Genomic DNA, 21,428 nt, shown 5'->3' with positions numbered 1-21,428 from the left:
ACGCTCTCGCTCTCGTCGTAGCGAGCAGCAGCAGCAGCAGACTGTGACATCCAGCTCATGATCATCTTGCCGTACGCAAGAATAGAATAGACTATGGGCAGTGTTAGTCTATGGGCAGTGTTAGTCTATGGGCAGTGTTAGTCTATGGGCAGTGTTAGTCTATGGGCAGTGTTAGTCTATGGGCAGTGTTAGTCTATGGGCAGTGTTAGTCTATGGGCAGTGTTAGTCTATGGGCAGTGTTAGTCTATGGGCAGTGTTAGTCTATGGGCAGTGTTAGTCTATGGGCAGTGTTAGTCTATGGGCAGTGTTAGTCTATGGGCAGTGTTAGTCTATGGGCAGTGTTGTGGCTTGGCTCTCCAACACACCGGTTAGTGCTGTCCGAGTGAGGAATTGGCCACGTTCTGTTCACGTGACAACCCTCACTAGTGGGCTGTGTCGGGTGGTGGCGGGTTTATCGACACATTTATATATTTACGCGATCTAACCCAACAAACCTCTATATGGATGATACAAATACATGTACTAATAAACGGCAGGTAGGATGGAAACAACCACAACCAGTTAAGGTATTACCTGGTTAATAACATCCTTCCAATGATTGTTCGAATTTGTATCCATCTTCTCGGCTGAAGTTATGTCTGTTTATAGATCTGGATGGCTTCATGAACAAACCTTTGATAGTAGCCCAAAGGTTTGCAGAGTATCTTGGTCTCGGATAAAACAATATCACGCGAGCCCACAGCGTTATAGCAATGGCCAGCTACTACTACTACGGTGTTAAACTGGACGACAACAACAACAACATTGATGCTGCAGCTGCTACTGCCATCATCACAACCCCCGGGCCGACGGACGGCTGAGGCATCCGGCTGGATAAAATAGATACCTGCCAAACGATATTCGTTTCAGAGAGACACTCACGCATATATGTGGATGTGTGTGTGTGAAAGAATGGAGTGCTGTGGTACAGGAGGACGTGGAGCTGAGTGGACTTGCTGATGACTGGTACCAGCTGTGTCAAGATCGGCCTCAGTGGAGGAGGCTCGTGAAGGACGCTACTGGGCAGTTGGAAGCAGTCGCCCTCCAACAACAACGGAGGGCGGAGGAGCGACGCTCACAACAACGAGCGGAGCGCCGGGTGGCTAAAGCACAGCTAGTTGGTACAGTAGGGGGCACAGGTGGTGCATCAGCCAGTCATCTCGGTCATCTCGGTCAGTCGACCCGTGGCACCTGCTGGGTCTGCCCCGTGACCTCCTGCCAGCGGGAGTTCGACACTTCACGTGGCCTCAAGGTGCACATAGCCTGGCACAAGCGCCGTGTTGACGTCACCGCCACTTAGTGGCGAAAGGCGGTTGTTTTTGTGAAGCAGACGAAACAGAAAAAAAGACTCGCAATGACCCAAGTGGTGAAGTATGGTCAAATACCCCCCCTCCTCCCCTTAAGGGCCTCATCCAGCAGTGGATTGACGTGTTTACGAGACGCAGGGAGATTGCTTACCACCGAAGACCCCCCCCCCCAACCTGTCCCTCCCCACCGTTGCTAGGCACCCGGTCGCCATGACGACAGCATCCTCGGATACCCCCCCACTCGCCGCCCCCGCGGGGGTTGCCAGGTCACGTCGCCATGGCAACCAGCCGCCCACGTGCCTCTCTCTCCCATCCTTTCGGGTTCGCCCCCGCCCCCATCCACCACCTCACCCACCCCCCAGGACACAAACACACAACACACACATACAGACACGAACACAGACACACACACACAACACGCACACAGACACACACAACACGCACAGACACACACAAACACACACAACACGCACACAGACACATACACAGACACACAGACACACACATACACACAGACACACAGACACACACAGACACACAAAGATCCCCCATGTAGCCTTAACAGACTGTAGGGGCAAGTGCTGTAAGCGAGCACCTCTGAAGGCCGGAACGGCACACGAGGGGGTGGGTGGCCAGCACCACGCCCGACCGCCTTTGTCTCCCTAGTAGCAATGTTTACACACCGTACCAGGTACTCATTTGAGGCTGAGTCGACCTACACACACACAGACAGACACAGACACGCACACACAGACACGCACAAACAGACGCACACACACAACGACACACAAAGACACACCACACACAGACACACACTACATACACAGACACACACTACATACACAGACACACACTACACACACAGACACACACTACATACACAGACACACACAGACACACAGACACACACAGACACACAAAAAGACAAAGATCCCCGTGTAGCCTAAACAGACTGTAGGGGCAAGTGCTGTTAGCGAGCACCTATAAAGGCCAGCACGGCACACGAGGGGTGGGTGGCCAGCACCACGCCCGACCGCCTTTGTCTCCCTAGCGGCGATGTTTACACATCGCACCAGGTACTCATTTGAGGCTGAGTCGACCTAGGGGAGGCCCGGGACCGGTTCAGATAATCGTCACTGGTGTTTGCCGTGAACAGGAATCGAACCCGGGTCGCCAGGTTCATAGCGCAGCGCGCTAACCGCTACACCACCGCTCCCCACAGACACACACACATATAGACACACACAGACACACACAAGCACACACACACACATCCACATTGGGTGTAATTACTGTCATACAATCCTAAAATAGACACCGCAAGAGTGTGTACAACATCGTCGTCAGCAACATCAGCAGCAGCATCATCAACATCATCATCATCAACATCATCATCAGCGGCATCATCAGCTGCGGCATCAGCAGCAACAGCAGCAGTATCAGCAGCAACATCATCAGCAGCAGCAGCAACATCATCAGCAGCAATATCAGCAGCAGCAGCATCAACAACAGCATCATCATCATCAGCGTCATCAGCATCTTGACCATCGGCAGCAGTAATCACTATTAATAGAAAAATCAGTATCAGCAGCAGGAGCAGCAACGTCATCAGCATTATCATCATCAGCAGTAGCAGCAGCATTGTCATCAACATCAAAACAACAGCATCGCCATCGTTATTATAAATAACAGCAGTATGATTACCAACATCATCAGCAGTAGCCGTGACATCATTTTCACCATCGCCACCACCACCATTAATCAAACAATGTAGAATCCATTGTTGTTAACCTGACAATAACGCACATTAATTCCCCAGAGAATCCTAACCGAGTCTCAAGACTCGCTCTCAAGAGGGTGCTGCCACGTTGAGATGGTTGGCCGTGAATTCCATTCGTGAGAGTTTGGCTTCGTGTGAGTCTATGGGTCTCTGTGTGAGTCTATGGGTCACTGTGTGAGTCTATGGGTCTCTGTGTGAGTCTATGGGTCACTGTGTGAGTCTATGGGTCTCTGTGTGGGTCTATGGGTCTCTGTGTGAGTCAATGGGTCTCTGTGTGAGTCTGTGGGTCTCTGTGTGAGTCTATGGGTCACTGCGTGAGTCTATGGGTCTCTGTGCGAGTCGATGGGTCTCTGTGTGAGTCAATGGGTCTCTGTGTGAGTCTGTGGGTCTCTGTGTGAGTCTGTGGGTCTCTGCGTGAGTCTATGGGTCTCTGTGTGAGTCAATGGGTCTCTGTGTGAGTCTGTGGGTCTCTGTGTGAGTCTGTGGGTCACTGCGTGAGTCTATGGGTCTCTGTGTGAGTCGATGGGTCTCTGTGTGAGTCGATGGGTCTCTGTGTGAGTCGATGGGTCTCTGTGTGAGTCAATGGGTCTCTGTGTGAGTCTATGGGTCTCTGTGTGAGTCTATGGGTCACTGTGTGAGTCTATGGGTCTCTGCGTGAGTCGATGGGTCTCTGCGTGAGTCGATGGGTCTCTGCGCGAGTCTATGGGTCTCTGTGTGAGTATATGGGTCTCTACGTGAGTATATGGCTCTCTGTGTGAGTCTATGGGTCTCTGCACGGGTCTACGGGTCTCTGTGTGAGTCTACGGGTCTCTCTGTGTGAGTCTATGGGTCTCTGTGTGAGTCTATGGGTCTCTGTGTGAGTCTATGGGTCTCTGTGTGAGTCTATGGGTCTCTGTGTGAGTCTATGGGTCACTGTGTGAGTCTATGGGTCTCTGTGTGGGTCTATGGGTCTCTGCGTGAGTCGATGGGTCTCTGTGTGAGTCGATGGGTCTCTGCGCGAGTCTATGGGTCTCTGTGTGAGTATATGGGTCTCTATGTGAGTATATGGCTCTCTGTGTGAGTCTATGGGTCTCTGCACGGGTCTACGGGTCTCTGTGTGAGTCTACGGGTCTCTCTGTGTGAGTCTATGGGTCTCTGTGTGAGTCTATGGGTCTCTGTGTGAGTCTATGGGTCTCTGTGTGAGTCTATGGGTCTCTGTGTGAGTCTATGGGTCTCTGTGTGAGTCTATGGGTCTCTGTGTGAGTCTATGGGTCTCTGTGTGAGTCTATGGGTCTCTGTGTGAGTCGATGGGTCTCTGTGTGAGTCTATGGGTCTCTTTAGTAACGAAAGTTTGGCCTCACGTGGGAGCAAACTAGAAACCCCGTAGAAAACCCAGCACTCAAGAGGCCCGCACAGATGGATTCACAAACCCACTTGCTGTACTGCCACCTTATGTAATGGCATCACCACCTGGCATGTAGTCTAGTGAGTAAGTGTGTGGGTGAATGAATGAGTGGTTGAATCAGTCAGTGAGTTAGTGGGTGGGTGAGTGAGTGGGTGGGTGAATAGGTGGGTGGGTGAGTGGATGAATGGGTGAGTGAGTGGGTGAGTCAGTGAGTGGGTGGATGAGTGGGTAGGTGAGTGAGTAGGTGGGTGGGTGAGTGAGTGGGTGTCTGGGTGAGTGGATGAGTGGGTGAGTGGATGGGTGGGTGAGTGGGTGGGTGAGTGAGTGTGTGGGTGTGTGGTTGAGTGGGTGAGTGGTTGTGTGGGTGAGTGAGTGAGTGGATGGTTGGGCGAGTTTTAGTGGGTGGGTGAGTGGGTGGGTTGGTGAGTGAGTGGGTGTGTGGGTGGGGGAGTCAGTGGGTGGATGAGTGGGTGGGTGGATGTTTGTGTTGTTGGGGGAGTGAGTCAGTGGGTGGGTGGGTGTGTGGGTGAGTGTTGTTGTGACCTGCAGTGTGGTGGTGGTGGTGGTGGATGAGACTACCCCGGCTGGTAGAAGGCCGAGTCCTCGACGTGGGCGTGAGGAGTCAAGGAGAACACAGTGTGGTGCACAACAGCGACCGCCTTAGTGGCGTCAGGAGGGTGACAAGTCGGTGAGCGGCCGGCCTGTGAGTGACGGAATTAATCAGCGAGCGCTGGATGATCAATCACGCGATGTGCGTGTGTTGGCTGGGTCATGTAGCCCGCATGACCAGCTACCGCAGGCCGAAACTTTTGTTCGGCCGGATCGAGGGGGCTAAACGGGCGTGGCACTGGCTAGAGAAGAGATGGAGTGATGTGGTACAGGATGACGTGGAGCTGAGTGGACTTGCCGATGACTGGTACCATCGGTGTCAAGATCGGCCTCTGTGGAGGAGGCTCGTGAAGGACGCTGCTACTGGGCAGTTGGAGGCAGTCGCCCTCCGACAACAACGGAGGGCGGAGGAGCGACGCTCACAACAACGAGCGGCGCGCCGGGTGGCTAAAGCACAGCAAGTTGGCACAGTAGGGGGCACAGGTGGTGCATCAGCCAGTCATCTCAGTCATCTCAGTCAGTCGACCCGTGGCACCTGCTGGGTCTGCCCCGTGACCTCCTGCCAGCGGGCGTTCGACACTTCATGTGGCCTCAAGGTGCACATAGCCTGGCACAAGCGTCGTGTTGACGTCACCGCCACTTAGTGGCGCATGGCGGTTGTTGTGTGTGCGTGTGTGTGCGTGCGTAAGTGTGTGTAGGTGTGTGTAGGTGTGTGTGTGTGTGGGGAGCGGTAGTGTAGTGGTTAGTGCTACGCTGCGCTATGAACCCGGCGACCCGGGATCGATTCCCGCTCACGGCCAACACCAGTGACGATTATCTGAACCGGTGCCGGGCCTCCCCTAGGTCGACTCAACCTCAAATGAGTACCTGGTGCGGTGTGTAAACATCGCCACTGGGGGAGACAAAGGCGGCCGGGCGTGGTGCTGGCCACCCACTCCCTCGTGTGCCGCAGGTGCTGCTCGCTCACAGCACTTGCCCCAACAGTCTGTCAAGGCTATACGGGGGGGATCTTTGTCTTTGTGTGTATGTGCGTGCCACGGTGACGACGTTCCAGCACTTGCCCCAACAGCAGTTGCCCCAACAGCACTTGCCCCAACAGTCTGTCAAGGCTATACGGGGGGTCTCTGTATTGTGCGTGTGTGTCACGGTGACGACGCTCCCGCTCGTGGTTAAATAAAAGATTTCCGAAACGCGTGGGGAATTTCGCGAAGACGAGAGGAGGGGGGAGATGAGAGGGGGGGGGAGATGAGAGGGGGGGGAGATGAGAGGGGGGGGGAGATGAGAGGAGGGGGAGATGAGAGGGGGGGGAGACGGGGGCAGGGGGGGTGACGGGATGCGTGTGGGGAGGTTGTCAAGCGAACTGTTTAAAACAAATTGTAATTGCCGTGCCTTCAATAAACACCGCTGCACACTTATAAAATTCAACGTTTAACCTACTCACGCCGGCTTGTGCCCGCCCTCACAGTCGGGCATATTTGCGGAATACACCACGCCGCCGTTGACCCTGGCCATTGAACGAGCAACCCAACGTTCCTACCAGCTCCCTCCGCAGGAATGTGTTTGAAAAGTCTATTTAATTAAGAAGAACGTGTTGTCTATTTATTTAAAGTTGCGCATTTTGATGTGACGTCACATTTCTCAAACACCCCCCCTCCCTCGTCACACATCGTCACAAATGTCTGAACCCCCCCCCCCCCCAGGTGCGTGACGTTATTTATGGCCGGCCCCTTAGCCACGCGCGGTACACGCGAACAAAAGATGCTCCGACCATGATCACGCGAGATGTGGACAATGTCTTTGAGACTCATCAGCCTCCACCAGAGGACACAGCGGCAGCCTCCTCTTGATGGGCCGGTGTGTCACCGCCACGAGTGACAGTGTCACCGCCACGAGTGACAGTGTCACCGCCACGAGTGTCAGTGTCACCACCACGAGTGACAGTGTCACCGCCACGAGTGACAGTGTCACCGCTACGAGTGTCAGTGTCACCACCACGAGTGTCACCGCCACGAGTGACAGTGTCACCGCCACGAGTGACAGTGTCACCGCCACGAGTGACAGTGTCACCGCCACGAGTGACAGTGTCACCACCACGAGTGTCGGTGTCACCGCCACGAGTGACAGTATCACCGCCACGAGTGACAGTGTCACCGCCACGAGTGACAGTGTCACCGCCACGAGTGTCACCGCCACGAGTGACAGTGTCAGCACCACGAGTGACAGTGTCACCGCCACGAGTGACAGTGTCACCACCACGAGTGACAGTGTCACTACCACGAGTGTCACCACCACGAGTGTCAGTGTCACCGCCACGAGTGTCAGTGTCACCACCACGAGTGTCACCGCCACGAGTGACAGTGTCACCACCACGAGTGACAGTGTCACCGCCACGAGTGACAGTGTCACCGCCACGAGTGACGGTGTCACCACCACGAGTGTCGGTGTCACCGCCACGAGTGACAGTGTCACCGCCACGAGTGACAGTGTCACCGCCACGAGTGACAGTGTCACCGCCACGAGTGTCACCGCCACGAGTGACGGTGTCACCGCCACGAGTGACGGTGTCACCGCCACGAGTGACGGTGTCACCGCCACGAGTGACGGTGTCACCGCCACGAGTGACGGTGTCACCGCCACGAGTGACGGTGTCACCGCCACGAGTGACGGTGTCACCGCCACGAGTGACGGTGTCACCGCCACGAGTGACGGTGTCACCGCCACGAGTGACAGTGTCACCGCCACGAGTGACAGTGTCACCGCCACGAGTGTCACCGCCACGAGTGACAGTGTCATCGCCACGAGTGTCACCACCACGAGTGACAGTGTCACCGCCACGAGTGTCAGTGTCACCACCACGAGTGACAGTGTCACCACCACGAGTGTCAGTGTCACCACCACGAGTGACAGTGTCACCACCACGAGTGTCAGTGTCACCACCACGAGTGTCAGTGTCACCACCACGAGTGTCAGTGTCACCACCACGAGTGACAGTGTCACCACCACGAGTGACAGTGTCACCACCACGAGTGTCAGTGTCACTACCACGAGTGTCAGTGTCACTACCACGAGTGTCGGTGTCACCACCACGAGTGTCAGTGTCACCACCACGAGTGACAGTGTCACCACCACGAGTGTCGGTGTCACTACCACGAGTGTCAGTGTCACCACCACCAGTGTCAGTGTCACTACCACGAGTGTCAGTGTCACTACCACGAGTGTCAGTGTCACTACCACGAGTGTCGGTGTCACCACCACGAGTATCAGTGTCACCACCACGAGTGACGGTGTCACCACCACGAGTGTCGGTGTCACCACCACGAGTGTCGGTGTCACCACCACGAGTGTCAGTGTCACCACCACGAGTGTCGGTGTCACTACCACGAGTGTCGGTGTCACCACCACGAGTGACGGTGTCACCACCACGAGTGACGGTGTCACCACCACGAGTGTCGGTGTCACCACCACGAGTGTCAGTGTCACCACCACGAGTGTCAGTGTCACTACCACGAGTGTCACCACCACGAGTGTCAGTGTCACCACCACGAGTGTCAGTGTCACCACCACGAGTATCAGTGTCACCACCACGAGTGTCAGTGTCACCACCACGAGTGTCGGTGTCACCACCACGAGTGTCAGTGTCACCACCACGAGTATCAGTGTCACCACCACGAGTGTCGGTGTCACTACCACGAGTGTCGGTGTCACTACCACGAGTGTCACTACCACGAGTGTCAGTGTCACCACCACGAGTGTCGGTGTCACCACCACGAGTGTCACCACCACGAGTGTCAGTGTCACCACCACGAGTATCAGTGTCACCACCACGAGTGTCGGTGTCACTACCACGAGTGTCGGTGTCACTACCACTAGTGTCGGTGTCACTACCACGAGTGTCACCACCACGAGTATCGGTGTCACCACTACGAGTGTTGGTGTCACCACCACGAGTGTCAGTGTCACCACCACGAGTGTCGGTGTCACCACCACGAGTGACGGTGTCACCACCACGAGTGTCAGTGTCACCACCACGAGTGTCGGTGTCACCACCACGAGTGACGGTGTCACCACCACGAGTGACGGTGTCACCACCACGAGTGACAGTGTCACCACCACGAGTGTCAGTGTCACCACCACGAGTGTCAGTGTCACCACCACGAGTGTCAGTGTCACCACCACGAGTGTCAGTGTCACTACCACGAGTGACAGTGTCACCACCACGAGTGTCAGTGTCACCGCCACGAGTGTCAGTGTCACCACCACGAGTGTCAGTGTCACCACCACGAGTGTCAGTATCACCACCACGAGTGACAGTGTCACCACCACGAGTGACAGTGTCACCACCACGAGTGTCGGTGTCACTACCACGAGTGTCGGTGTCACTACCACTAGTGTCGGTGTCACTACCACGAGTGTCACCACCACGAGTATCAGTGTCACCACCACGAGTGTCGGTGTCACCACCACGAGTGTCAGTGTCACTACCACAAGTGTCACCACCACGAGTGTCAGTGTCACCACCACGAGTGTCAGTGTCACCACCACGAGTATCAGTGTCACCACCACGAGTGTCAGTGTCACCACCACGAGTGTCGGTGTCACCACCACGAGTGTCAGTGTCACCACCACGAGTATCAGTGTCACCACCACGAGTGTCGGTGTCACTACCACGAGTGTCGGTGTCACTACCACGAGTGTCACTACCACGAGTGTCAGTGTCACCACCACGAGTGTCGGTGTCACCACCACGAGTGTCACCACCACGAGTGTCAGTGTCACCACCACGAGTATCAGTGTCACCACCACGAGTGTCGGTGTCACTACCACTAGTGTCGGTGTCACTACCACGAGTGTCACCACCACGAGTATCGGTGTCACCACCACGAGTGTCGGTGTCACCACCACGAGTGTCAGTGTCACTACCACAAGTGTCACCACCACGAGTGTCAGTGTCACCACCACGAGTGTCGGTGTCACCACCACGAGTGACGGTGTCACCACCACGAGTGACGGTGTCACCACCACGAGTGACGGTGTCACCACCACGAGTGACAGTGTCACCACCACGAGTGTCAGTGTCACCACCACGAGTGACAGTGTCACCACCACGAGTGTCAGTGTCACCACCACGAGTGTCAGTGTCACCACCACGAGTGTCAGTGTCACTACCACGAGTGACAGTGTCACCACCACGAGTGTCAGTGTCACCGCCACGAGTGTCAGTGTCACCACCACGAGTGTCAGTGTCACCACCACGAGTGTCAGTATCACCACCACGAGTGACAGTGTCACCACCACGAGTGACAGTGTCACCACCACGAGTGTCGGTGTCACTACCACGAGTGTCGGTGTCACTACCACTAGTGTCGGTGTCACTACCACGAGTGTCACCACCACGAGTATCAGTGTCACCACCACGAGTGTCGGTGTCACCACCACGAGTGTCAGTGTCACTACCACAAGTGTCACCACCACGAGTGTCAGTGTCACCACCACGAGTGTCAGTGTCACCACCACGAGTGACGGTGTCACCACCACGAGTGACGGTGTCACCACCACGAGTGTCAGTGTCACCACCACGAGTGACAGTGTCACCACCACGAGTGACAGTGTCACCACCACGAGTGTCAGTGTCACTACCACGAGTGTCAGTGTCACTACCACGAGTGACAGTGTCACCACCACGAGTGTCAGTGTCACCACCACGAGTGACAGTGTCACCACCACGAGTGTCAGTGTCACCACCACGAGTGTCAGTGTCACCACCACGAGTGTCGGTGTCACTACCACGAGTGTCACTACCACGAGTGTCAGTGTCACCACCACGAGTGTCAGTGTCACTACCACGAGTGTCACTACCACGAGTGTCAGTGCCACCACCACGAGTGTCAGTGTCACTACCACGAGTGTCAGTGTCACCACCACGAGTGTCAGTGTCACCACCACGAGTGTCAGTGTCACCACCACGAGTGTCAGTGTCCCACCACGAGTGACAGTGTCACCACCACGAGTGACAGTGTCACTACCACGAGTGTCGGTGTCACTACCACTAGTGTCGGTGTCACTACCACGAGTGTCACCACCACGAGTATCAGTGTCACCACCACGAGTGTCGGTGTCACCACCACGAGTGTCAGTGTCACTACCACGAGTGTCAGTGTCACCACCACGAGTGTCAGTGTCACCACCACGAGTGTCAGTGTCACCACCACGAGTGTCAGTGTCACCACCACGAGTGACAGTGTCACCACCACGAGTGTCGGTGTCACCACCACGAGTGTCGGTGTCACCACCACGAGTGACGGTGTCACCACCACGAGTGACGGTGTCACCACCACGAGTGACAGTGTCACCACCACGAGTGTCAGTGTCACCACCACGAGTGACAGTGTCACCACCACGAGTGACAGTGTCACCACCACGAGTGTCAGTGTCACTACCACGAATGTCAGTGTCACTACCACGAGTGACAGTGTCACCACCACGAGTGTCAGTGTCACCACCACGAGTGACAGTGCCACCACCACGAGTGTCAGTGTCACCACCACGAGTGACAGTGTCACCACCACGAGTGTCGGTGTCACTACCACGAGTGACAGTGTCACCACCACGAGTGGTCAGTGTCACCACCACGAGTGACAGTGCCACCACCACGAGTGTCAGTGTCCACCACCACGAGTGTCAGTGTCACCACCACGAGTGTCGGTGTCACTACCACGAGTGTCACTACCACGAGTGTCAGTGTCACCACCACGAGTGTCAGTGTCACTACCACGAGTGTCACTACCACGAGTGTCAGTGCCACCACCCACGAGTGTCAGTGTCACTACCACGAGTGTCAGTGTCACCACCACGAGTGTCAGTGTCACTACCACGAGTGTCACTACCACGAGTGTCAGTGCCACACCACGAGTGTCAGTGTCACCACCACGAGTGTCAGTGTCACTACCACGAGTGTCACCACCACGAGTGTCAGTGTCACTACCACGAGTGTCAGTGTCACCACCACGAGTGTCAGTGTCACTACCACGAGTGTCACTACCACGAGTGTCAGTGTCACCACCACGAGTGTCAGTGTCACTACCACGAGTGTCACCACCACGAGTGTCAGTGCCACCACCACGAGTGTCAGTGTCACCACCACGAGTGTCAGTGTCACTACCACGAGTGTCGGTGTCACTACCACGAGTGTCACTACCACGAGTGTCAGTGTCACCACCACGAGTGTCACCACCACGAGTATCAGTGTCACCACCACGAGTGTCGGTGTCACTACCACGAGTGTCGGTGTCACTACCACGAGTGTCACCACCACGAGTATCAGTGTCACCACCACGAGTGTCAGTGTCACCACCACGAGTGTCACCACCACGAGTGTCAGTGTCACCACCACGAGTGACAGGTGGTGTCACCACCCACGAGTGTCGGTGTCACTACCACGAGTGTCGGTGTCACTACCACGAGTGTCACCACCACGAGTATCAGTGTCACCACCACGAGTGTCAGTGTCACCACCACGAGTGTCACCACCACGAGTGTCAGTGTCACCACCACGAGTGTCACCACCACGAGTGTCAGTGTCACCACCACGAGTGACAGGTGGTGTCACCACCAGTGTCAGGTCGGAGGAGGACGCCGAAATGCGACCGGCACAAGGGCAATGCCACGCGCGTCAGAGCACTTATAGGTCGGCGTGAGCAGCAGCTACATCATGGAATATTTTTTTTCCAGTATCAAAGTATGAAAAACACGAATACGTTTGACCCTTTCGGGCAATAAGTAATATTTAAAAATACTTTTTAAAAAACACGCTTTTATGAAATATACCGTATTAGTAATGGCAGAACTCCACGACTCCAGGAAGTGGCCCCGAGGCTTGCCATAACGTCAGGGGCCGTGGTGATTTACAGCCAACGTGAGTTGAGCGTGGACAATTAGACCCAAGGCGAAACATAAGATAGAAAAAAAGATTTTCAACGCTATAATATAGTATTGTCATCAGTATGACATACGTATACCAAGTTTGCAGTCGATATGACATTTGGAAGTGGCTTAAAATTGAGTTACAAGATTTGAGGATACGACACCAGACAGTTAAATGAAAGCGAGTAAATAATAAAACAGGGGGTGTTAAAGATGTCCAAACACCAAATAGAAACCTTTAGTAGCAAGGGATCGAAGTCTGCATTAGCCACACGGGTACGTGTGGTGGACATGCAAATGTAGTGACATAAGAAGGGAGGGGCTGCTGTAGGCTCTGGGTTCCCAGGTGGGTCCAGACGCGTAATCCCCTGGGCGCCAGGCGCTGGGTTCCCAGGAGGTCCAGACGCTTAAGCCTCTGGGCGCCGCCAACGGGGGGGGCTGTGTGTGCTCTGTGGGATGTCTGGTGGCGCACACGGCCCCACCCCTCGTTGGGGACTGGGCATATAAGCGGAGCTCCCTGGACGATCGGGCCCAGTTGTAACTCAAGACCCAAGACCCACGACCAGCCATCTGAAGACCCTGGGATGCTGTGAGAGCCAGCGCTGGGACTCTGGAACTCCCGACGCTACGACCTTGTGAGGGCGAGTCCAGAGCGTAGCCAGAGTAGAGTATCTAGGCTGTGTAGCTAGGCTGTGTACCTAGGCTGTAACAGAGTATCAGGACTGTTGGAGTGTTGTATTGTAATAAAGAAGTTACATCTACAAGTGTCTCCGGAACCCGTTACATTTGGTGTCAGAAGTGGGGTTGGAGACAAGAGGTGAACCACGTACCGTCAGTCCTGACGGCGATGAAGAGGAGCAGGCAGCGATGGGGCGGCCAACGCCGGCCGACAGCGACGCTGCACCGCCGGCCGACAACAACGCCGCACCGCCGGCTAAGCAGCTGTCTGCTCCGCCGACCGTCCCCTCTCCAGCGTCGGGAGCAGAGATGGAGGAGGCGCTGCTTCGCCGCGCAGAGCTGCTCTGCGCCACCGCCTCCCTCCGGGGCGAGCTGCGGTGCTCGCGGCCGATGGCGGGAGGGAGAGAGGAGGCGCGGCGCTCGCCCGAGCCCGCCGCCGCCATTCCCCCCACGGATGTGAGGGATACTTCCGGGAATGACATCACTTCCACCAGAGGAGCAGTGACCGCTGGGAGCGACGTCACTTCCGGGCCCAGCGTGTGCCAACCCGACGACGCCGCGTCATCAGCGCTGCGTCCCTCACCGCCGGGTGACAGCTGTTGGCAACCTAGCATACCGCGTCATCAGCGCTGCGACCGGACTGTGAGGTCGCCATTCTTACTGTAACCAGCGCCGGGGCCGGCACATGGACCGACTCGCTGCTCGCCGCCTCTGCTGCTCTGGCCAAAGGTTGGAGGTCGGGAGACCAGGCCCCTGACATTTCGTACATTTACGCGCTCCGGATTAATGATTTTTTGTTGATATTTTCTTCGTTGTCGTCGGGGAGTCGTGACTGTTGTTGGGTAAACTGTGTGGAGCTTCGCTCGTGAGTGTTGTCAATGTGTGTGCGAAACTTTGCTTGTGATTGTTAACAATGTATGGTTTATATTGAGCTTTGTTCGTGATTGTTAATGTATAGCTTGTGCTGTCATTGTTAACGATGTATATACTGTATGGGGCATTTATCTTGAGATGGTGACATGCTGCCAAGGACTGGAATTGTCATGCTGGCTCTCAAATATCTTGGGGTGCAGATCCTGACCAGGATGTCCCAGCGGGTGTTGCGTGTCTAACACGAGAGTTGTGGTCCCGTCATGCTATGGCTGACGGCTTGACCTGACAGCCCGGAGATTGAAACACTCCGTGGCATGTCTAGCCTAGTGGGCTGTGTGCTCACATGGCTCGGAGAGTGTGGTCCCGTCATGCTATGGCTGACGGCTTGACCTGACGGCCCGGAGGTTGAGACCCTCCGTGGTACGTCTGGAGCAGTAGGCTCACCCTGACGGCCCGGAGATTGAAACACTCCGAGGCGCGTTGAAACAGTGGGCTGGGGATTCGTGGTGTTCAGGTGTAGTTGTCCCGTTACGTTGGGACTGTATCCCTCAGTTGTTAGGGTGCATGTTGTGCAGGGAGTGAACAATGGGTCGTCTCAGATCGGTCGGTACAGCTATATGCTGCGATGCGAGTCTTGGAGAGAGATTGGGTCTCAGATCGGTCGGTACAGCTATATGCTGCGATGCGAGTCTTGGAGAGAGGTTGGGTCTCAGATCGGTCGGTACAGCTATATGCTGCGATGCGAGTCTTGGAGAGAGATTGGGTCTCAGATCGGTCGGTACAGCTATATGCTGCGATGCGAGTATTGGAGAGAGACTGGGTTGAAGTCCCCCCCGATATGGCCGACGTGCGCGGTTTTAGGATGGAGACGCCACGTTGGAAAGGCGGGGGGTGCAAACGGTTGACATGTAATGTCGGTGGTGGTCCTCATTGAGGGCTGCTGGGACGCAAGCACGGGATGCCTTTTGGAGATGCGGTTCATGCGTGCGGCCACCATTTATGGACAGGAGCAGGCAGATTTATTTTGTTGTGTCATGTAAATTTTATATATATATTTTTAAAATGTAGATACTGGAGCAGCCCTGAAGTGCGACTTCTTTGCCCAGTACATGGGTCGGCCCTGAAGTACGACTTCTCGACCCGGGACGTAGACAGACGTCCGGATAAGTGCGTGTAGAGGGATGCTCGACATGTTGGTCTTCGCCTTCTCTCCACCTGACGGATGGGAGGCTGGCAGGGTGGTGTGGATCCCTGCCATCCATGCGGTGATTATGTGATTTCGGTTCGATTACCGGTGTTGGTTGTGCATCCAACGCGTCGGAATCTGTATATTTGTTGTTGTTAATTCCCCGTTTTCTATGCGGATCCCGAGGAGGGCTAGGTGTGCCGCGGGTCGTTTGTTCACGTGTCATTGCTTCACTTTTTTGTTGATTGATGCTTGTATATAGTGTAGAGTTGTACAGGTTGGTTAGGGTATTTATGGTTGCTTTCTTGTTCTCTTTTCTTTTCCTGTTGAAGCTCGCGTATTTTTTTTTCTTCTCTCTCTCCCTTTCGTTAATTTAAACTTTCTAATTATTGACAGCCGGGACGGCTGGAGGCTACATAGAGGAGGGTAATGTAGTGACATAAGAAGGGAGGGGCTGCTGTAGGCTCTGGGTTCCCAGGTGGGTCCAGACGCGTAATCCCCTAGGCGCCAGGCGCTGGGTTCCCAGGAGGTCCAGACGCTTAAGCCTCTGGGCGCCGCCAACGGGGGGGGCTGTGTGTGCTCTGTGGGATGTCTGGTGGCGCACACGGCCCCACCCCTCGTTGGGGACTGGGCATATAAGCGGAGCTCCCTGGACGATCGGGCCCAGTTGTAACTCAAGACCCAAGACCCACGACCAGCCATCTGAAGACCCTGGGATGCTGTGAGAGCCAGCGCTGGGACTCTGGAACTCCCGACGCTACGACCTTGTGAGGGCGAGTCCAGAGCGTAGCCAGAGTAGAGTATCTAGGCTGTGTAGCTAGGCTGTGTACCTAGGCTGTAACAGAGTATCAGGACTGTTGGAGTGTTGTATTGTAATAAAGAAGTTACATCTACAAGTGTCTCCGGAACCCGTTACACAAAGACAAACACGCTCAGTTCAACACGCAGTGGAGGCGGCTTTCGCGATCCAACATTATCCACAGGAGAGGTTTGTGGGAGTTGTGTTCAACGTGTCCAGACAACAAATCGATACCTTGTTTTGCCAAGGGCTCCAGCATTGTTTTTGAACTTTGATACCGACAACAACAACAGGAGCAGCAGCAGCAAACAGAAATGTTGTCCCATTCGTATCTGCCGCGTGACCTTCCGAATCGTCGAATCAAGGGAAGGAGCGTTCCAGACGTCCCCGCGGCGCCGCCTTTGTTCGACGGTTCAGAGCTCCCCAACGAGACGGGCACGGGCAAGGACCTTTGCCCGAAACGTCGCCTATTGCTTATTATCAGCAGCGGCAGCAGCCATGGTCAATGCACTGCTTGATGATGGTATCACCCCCCTCCTCCTCCTCCCCACCAAGCTCTGTCGGTTCTAAGGGGGCCGTTTGACCATACTTCACCACGCCGGTGACTGCAGGCTGTGGTGGGGGGGGGGCTGGGGGGGTGGGGGGGCTCCCTCCCCCCCCCCCCCCCCCCAGGACCGGTTGAGACGTCGCCCGCCACTGACGCGAACCGCGGTGCACGGGGGAGTCGAACCCAGCCAGGCGTGGCCCCGAGCGGGGTTCAAAGGCGCCACGTCATCACCGTGGGGTCATCATCACCATCACCACCATCACCATCACCACCATCACCATCATCACCATCACCATCACCACCATCACCACCATCACCACCATCACCATCATCACCACCACCATCACCACCACCACCATCACCATCATCACACCATCACCACCATCACCATCATCACCACCATCACCATCATCACCACCACCATCACCACCATCACCACCATCAACATCATCACCATCATCACCATCACCACCATCACCATCACCACCACCATCACCATCACCACCATCACCATCATCACCATCACCATCATCACCACCACCATCACCACCATCACCATCACCACCATCACCATCATCACCACCATCACCATCACCACCATCACCATCACCACCATCACCATCACCAACACCATCACCATCATCACTATCACAATCACCATCACCACCATCACCACCATCATCACCATCACCACCATCATCACCATCACCACCATCACCACCATCACCACCATCACCATCACCACCATCACCATCGGGTCATCACCACCATCACCATCATCACCATCACCACCATCACCATCATCACCATCACCACCATCACCATCATCACCATCACCACCATCACCATCACCACCATCACCATCGGGTCATCACCACCATCACCACCATCACCACCATCACCATGGGGTCATCACCACCATCACCGTGGCGTCATCACCACCGTGGTGCCATCACCACCATCACCACCATCACCGTGATACCATCACCGTGGGGTCATCACCACCATCACCGTGGTACCATCACCACCATCACCACCATCACCGTGGTACCATCACCACCATCACCACCATCACCGTGGTACCATCACCACCATCACCACCATCACCGTGGTACCATCACCACCATCACCACCATCACCGTGGGTACCATCACCACGGTACCATCACCACCATCACCACCACCATCACCACCACCATCACCACCACCACAATCACCGTGGTACCATCACCACCATCACCGTGGTACCATCACCGTCTCGCCATCACCGGGGCGTCATCACCATCACCGTGATGCCATCACCACCACCATCACCACCATCACCACCATCATCACCCTGGTACCATCACCACCACCATCACCACCATCACCACCATCATCACCCTGGTACCATCACCACCACCATCACCGGAGCGTCATCACCATCACCGTGTGCCATCGCACCCACGTGTCCCATCTCTCAGCTGCCCGAGAGCTCATTAATGAACGGGGGGGGGGGGGGGGTGATCGTGGGGGAGAGGGGAGGGGTGATCGTGGGGGGGTGGTGACGTCACGTGGTCCGACTCTTGCCACTCACCCGATGCTCGCCCAACACTCGCTCACCAACCCCACCACACTCACCACACTCCCCACCCACACTCCCCACCCACACTCCCCACCCACACTCCCCACCCACACCACACTCACCACCCACACTCACCACCCACACCACACTCACCACCCACACCACCCACACTCACCACCCTCACCACCCTCACCACCCACCCTCACCACCCTCACCACCCACACCACCCACACCACCCACACCACCCACACCACACTCACCACCCAACCCACCCACACTCACCACCCACACCACACTCACCACCCAACCCACCCACACTCACCACCCACACCACACTCACCACCCACACCACACTCACCACCCACACCACACTCACCACCCACACCACACTCACCACCACACCACCCACACCACCCACACCACACTCACCACCCAACCCACCCACACTCACCACCCCCACCACACTCACCACCCCCACCACACTCACCACCACACTCCCCACCACACCACACTCACCAACCCCACCACACTCACCACCCACACTCCACACTACAGACACACACTACAGACACTACACACACACACCACACACACACACCACACTACACATACACTACAGATAGACACACACACCACAGACACACTACACACACACCACAGACACACACTAAAGACACACTACAGACACACACTACACACACTAGACACACTACAGACACACACACTACAGACACACACTAGACACACACCCTACAGACACACACTAGACACACACCACAGACACACACCACAGACACACACACTACAGACACACAGACACACACACTACAGACACTACACACACACACGCCACAGACACACAGACACACACCACAGACACACACACACACCACAGACACACACACACGACACACACTACACACGACACACACTACAGACACACACCCCACACACACTACAGTCACACACGCCACAGACGTAGATGGAGTGCCATAGACGCATATCCCCAGAGAGAGAGAGACGCATGCTAAGAGAGAGAGAGAGTGGGTGATGTATCTGGTGCTGCTGCTGCTGCATTGGCCACTGGTGCAGAAACACAGTCAACAACACCGATCACGATCCGTCTCAATTACGACACCGTGGTCTTGAAGGTAAAATAGGAGCGTGTATATAATAGGCGACGTTTCGGACAACGACCCTTCCTTCATACAACATGAAGGTGATATCGGCAGGCACGTGGTGCAGACATATGGTATGACACGCCGCATAGAGACATATGGCTTAGACGACACGCGCAGACACACTGGTGGTGGTGTAGAGAGACACGTGCTCTAGACAGAGACACGTGGTGTAGAGAGACACGTGGTGCTCTAGACAGAGAGACACGTGGTGGTCTAGACAGAGAGACACGTGCTGTAGACAGAGACACGTGCTCTAGACAGAGACCGTGCTCTAGACAGAGACACGTGGTGTAGAGAGACGTGGTGGTGTAGACAGAGACACGTGCTCTAGACAGAGACACGTGGTATAGACAGAGAGAGAGACACGTGGTGGTGTAGACAGAGACACGTGGTGTAGACAGAGAGACACGTGGTGTAGACAGAGAGACACGTGCTCTAGACAGAGAGACACGTGCTCTAGACAGAGAGACACGTGCTCTAGACAGAGAGACACGTGCTCTAGACAGAGAGACACGTGGTGGTGTAGAGAGACACGTGGTGTAGACAGAGAGACACGTGGTGGTGTAGACATAGACACGTGCTCTAGACAGAGAGACACGTGCTCTAGACAGAGACACGTGCTCTAGACAGAGAGACACGTGCTCTAGACAGAGAGACACGTGCTCTAGACAGAGACACGTGGTGGTGTAGAGAGACACGTGGTGTAGACAGAGAGACACGTGCTCTAGACAGAGACACGTGGTGGTGTAGAGAGACACGTGGTGTAGACAGAGAGACACGTGGTGGTGTAGACATAGACACGTGCTCTAGACAGAGAGACACGTGCTCTAGACAGAGAGACACGTGTTCTAGACAGAGAGGACACGTGCTCTAGACAGAGAGACACGTGCTCTAGACAGAGAGACACGTGCTCTAGACAGAGAGACACGTGCTCTAGACAGAGAGACACGTGGTGGTGTAGAGAGACACGTGGTGTAGACAGACCGGCCCCACCAGCTGTCCTTGCTGCCGAAGAGACGCGATCTGCGGCCCGCGAACAGCAGCCGGTGCAGAGCCATCGCCCCGTGAGTGTGAGAGGCGAAATCGTGCGGCCGGGGACACGGGGGGGGCACGGGGGGGGGGGGCTGAGGATGGGGGATAAAGGAATGGGGGAGAGGGGAGTGAGGTGGGGGGGGAGGAGGGTGGGGGGGGAGTGAGGTGGGGGGAGGGTGGGGGGGAGTGAGGTGGGGGGGAGGGTGGGGGGGGGCTTGACATACGAGAGACGGGGTTTAATGGTGAGGGGCGGGTCCTGATAGCGAGAGCTTCATATTGAGGGGCGGGGCTTGATTGTCAGGAGGCGGGGCTTAATATTGAGGGGCGGGGCTTGATTGTGAGAAGGCGGGCTTGATTGGCTTGATGGCGAGGGCGGGGCTTGATTGTGAGAGGGCGGGACTTGATTGGCTTGACGGCGAGGGCGGGGCTTGTTGTAGATGGGCGGGGCTTGGACTGGGGGAGGGGCGGGGCCGTGACCTGCCGAGTCGTCACGTGACGAGTCGCGGCTGAGTGCTGCTGCAGTTGCGGTT

At 55.7% G+C, this 21,428-nt stretch overlaps 1 protein-coding gene across 1 annotated transcript in view; it reads right to left on the bottom strand.

Moving 5' to 3' along the window:
- LOC133356446 (SRSF protein kinase 2-like) overlaps nucleotides 1–20,925 on the bottom strand; it is a 45,066-nt gene extending 24,141 nt beyond the window's left edge. The window contains exon 1 of the mRNA XM_061573978.1: nucleotides 20,851–20,925. Coding sequence (XP_061429962.1) covers nucleotides 20,851–20,924 — 74 coding nt within the window. The 5' untranslated portion in view covers nucleotide 20,925. The remainder of the gene's footprint in view (nucleotides 1–20,850) is intronic.
- Between the last annotated feature and the right edge of the window lie 503 nt (nucleotides 20,926–21,428).

The sequence above is a fragment of the Lethenteron reissneri genome, chromosome 54 (assembly GCF_015708825.2).
Source record: "Lethenteron reissneri isolate LAM-NWPU_2019-01 chromosome 54, ASM1570882v1, whole genome shotgun sequence".
In the NCBI taxonomy this organism is placed as follows: domain Eukaryota; kingdom Metazoa; phylum Chordata; class Hyperoartia; order Petromyzontiformes; family Petromyzontidae; genus Lethenteron; species Lethenteron reissneri.
This window is presented reverse-complemented; position numbering and strand designations above follow the sequence as displayed.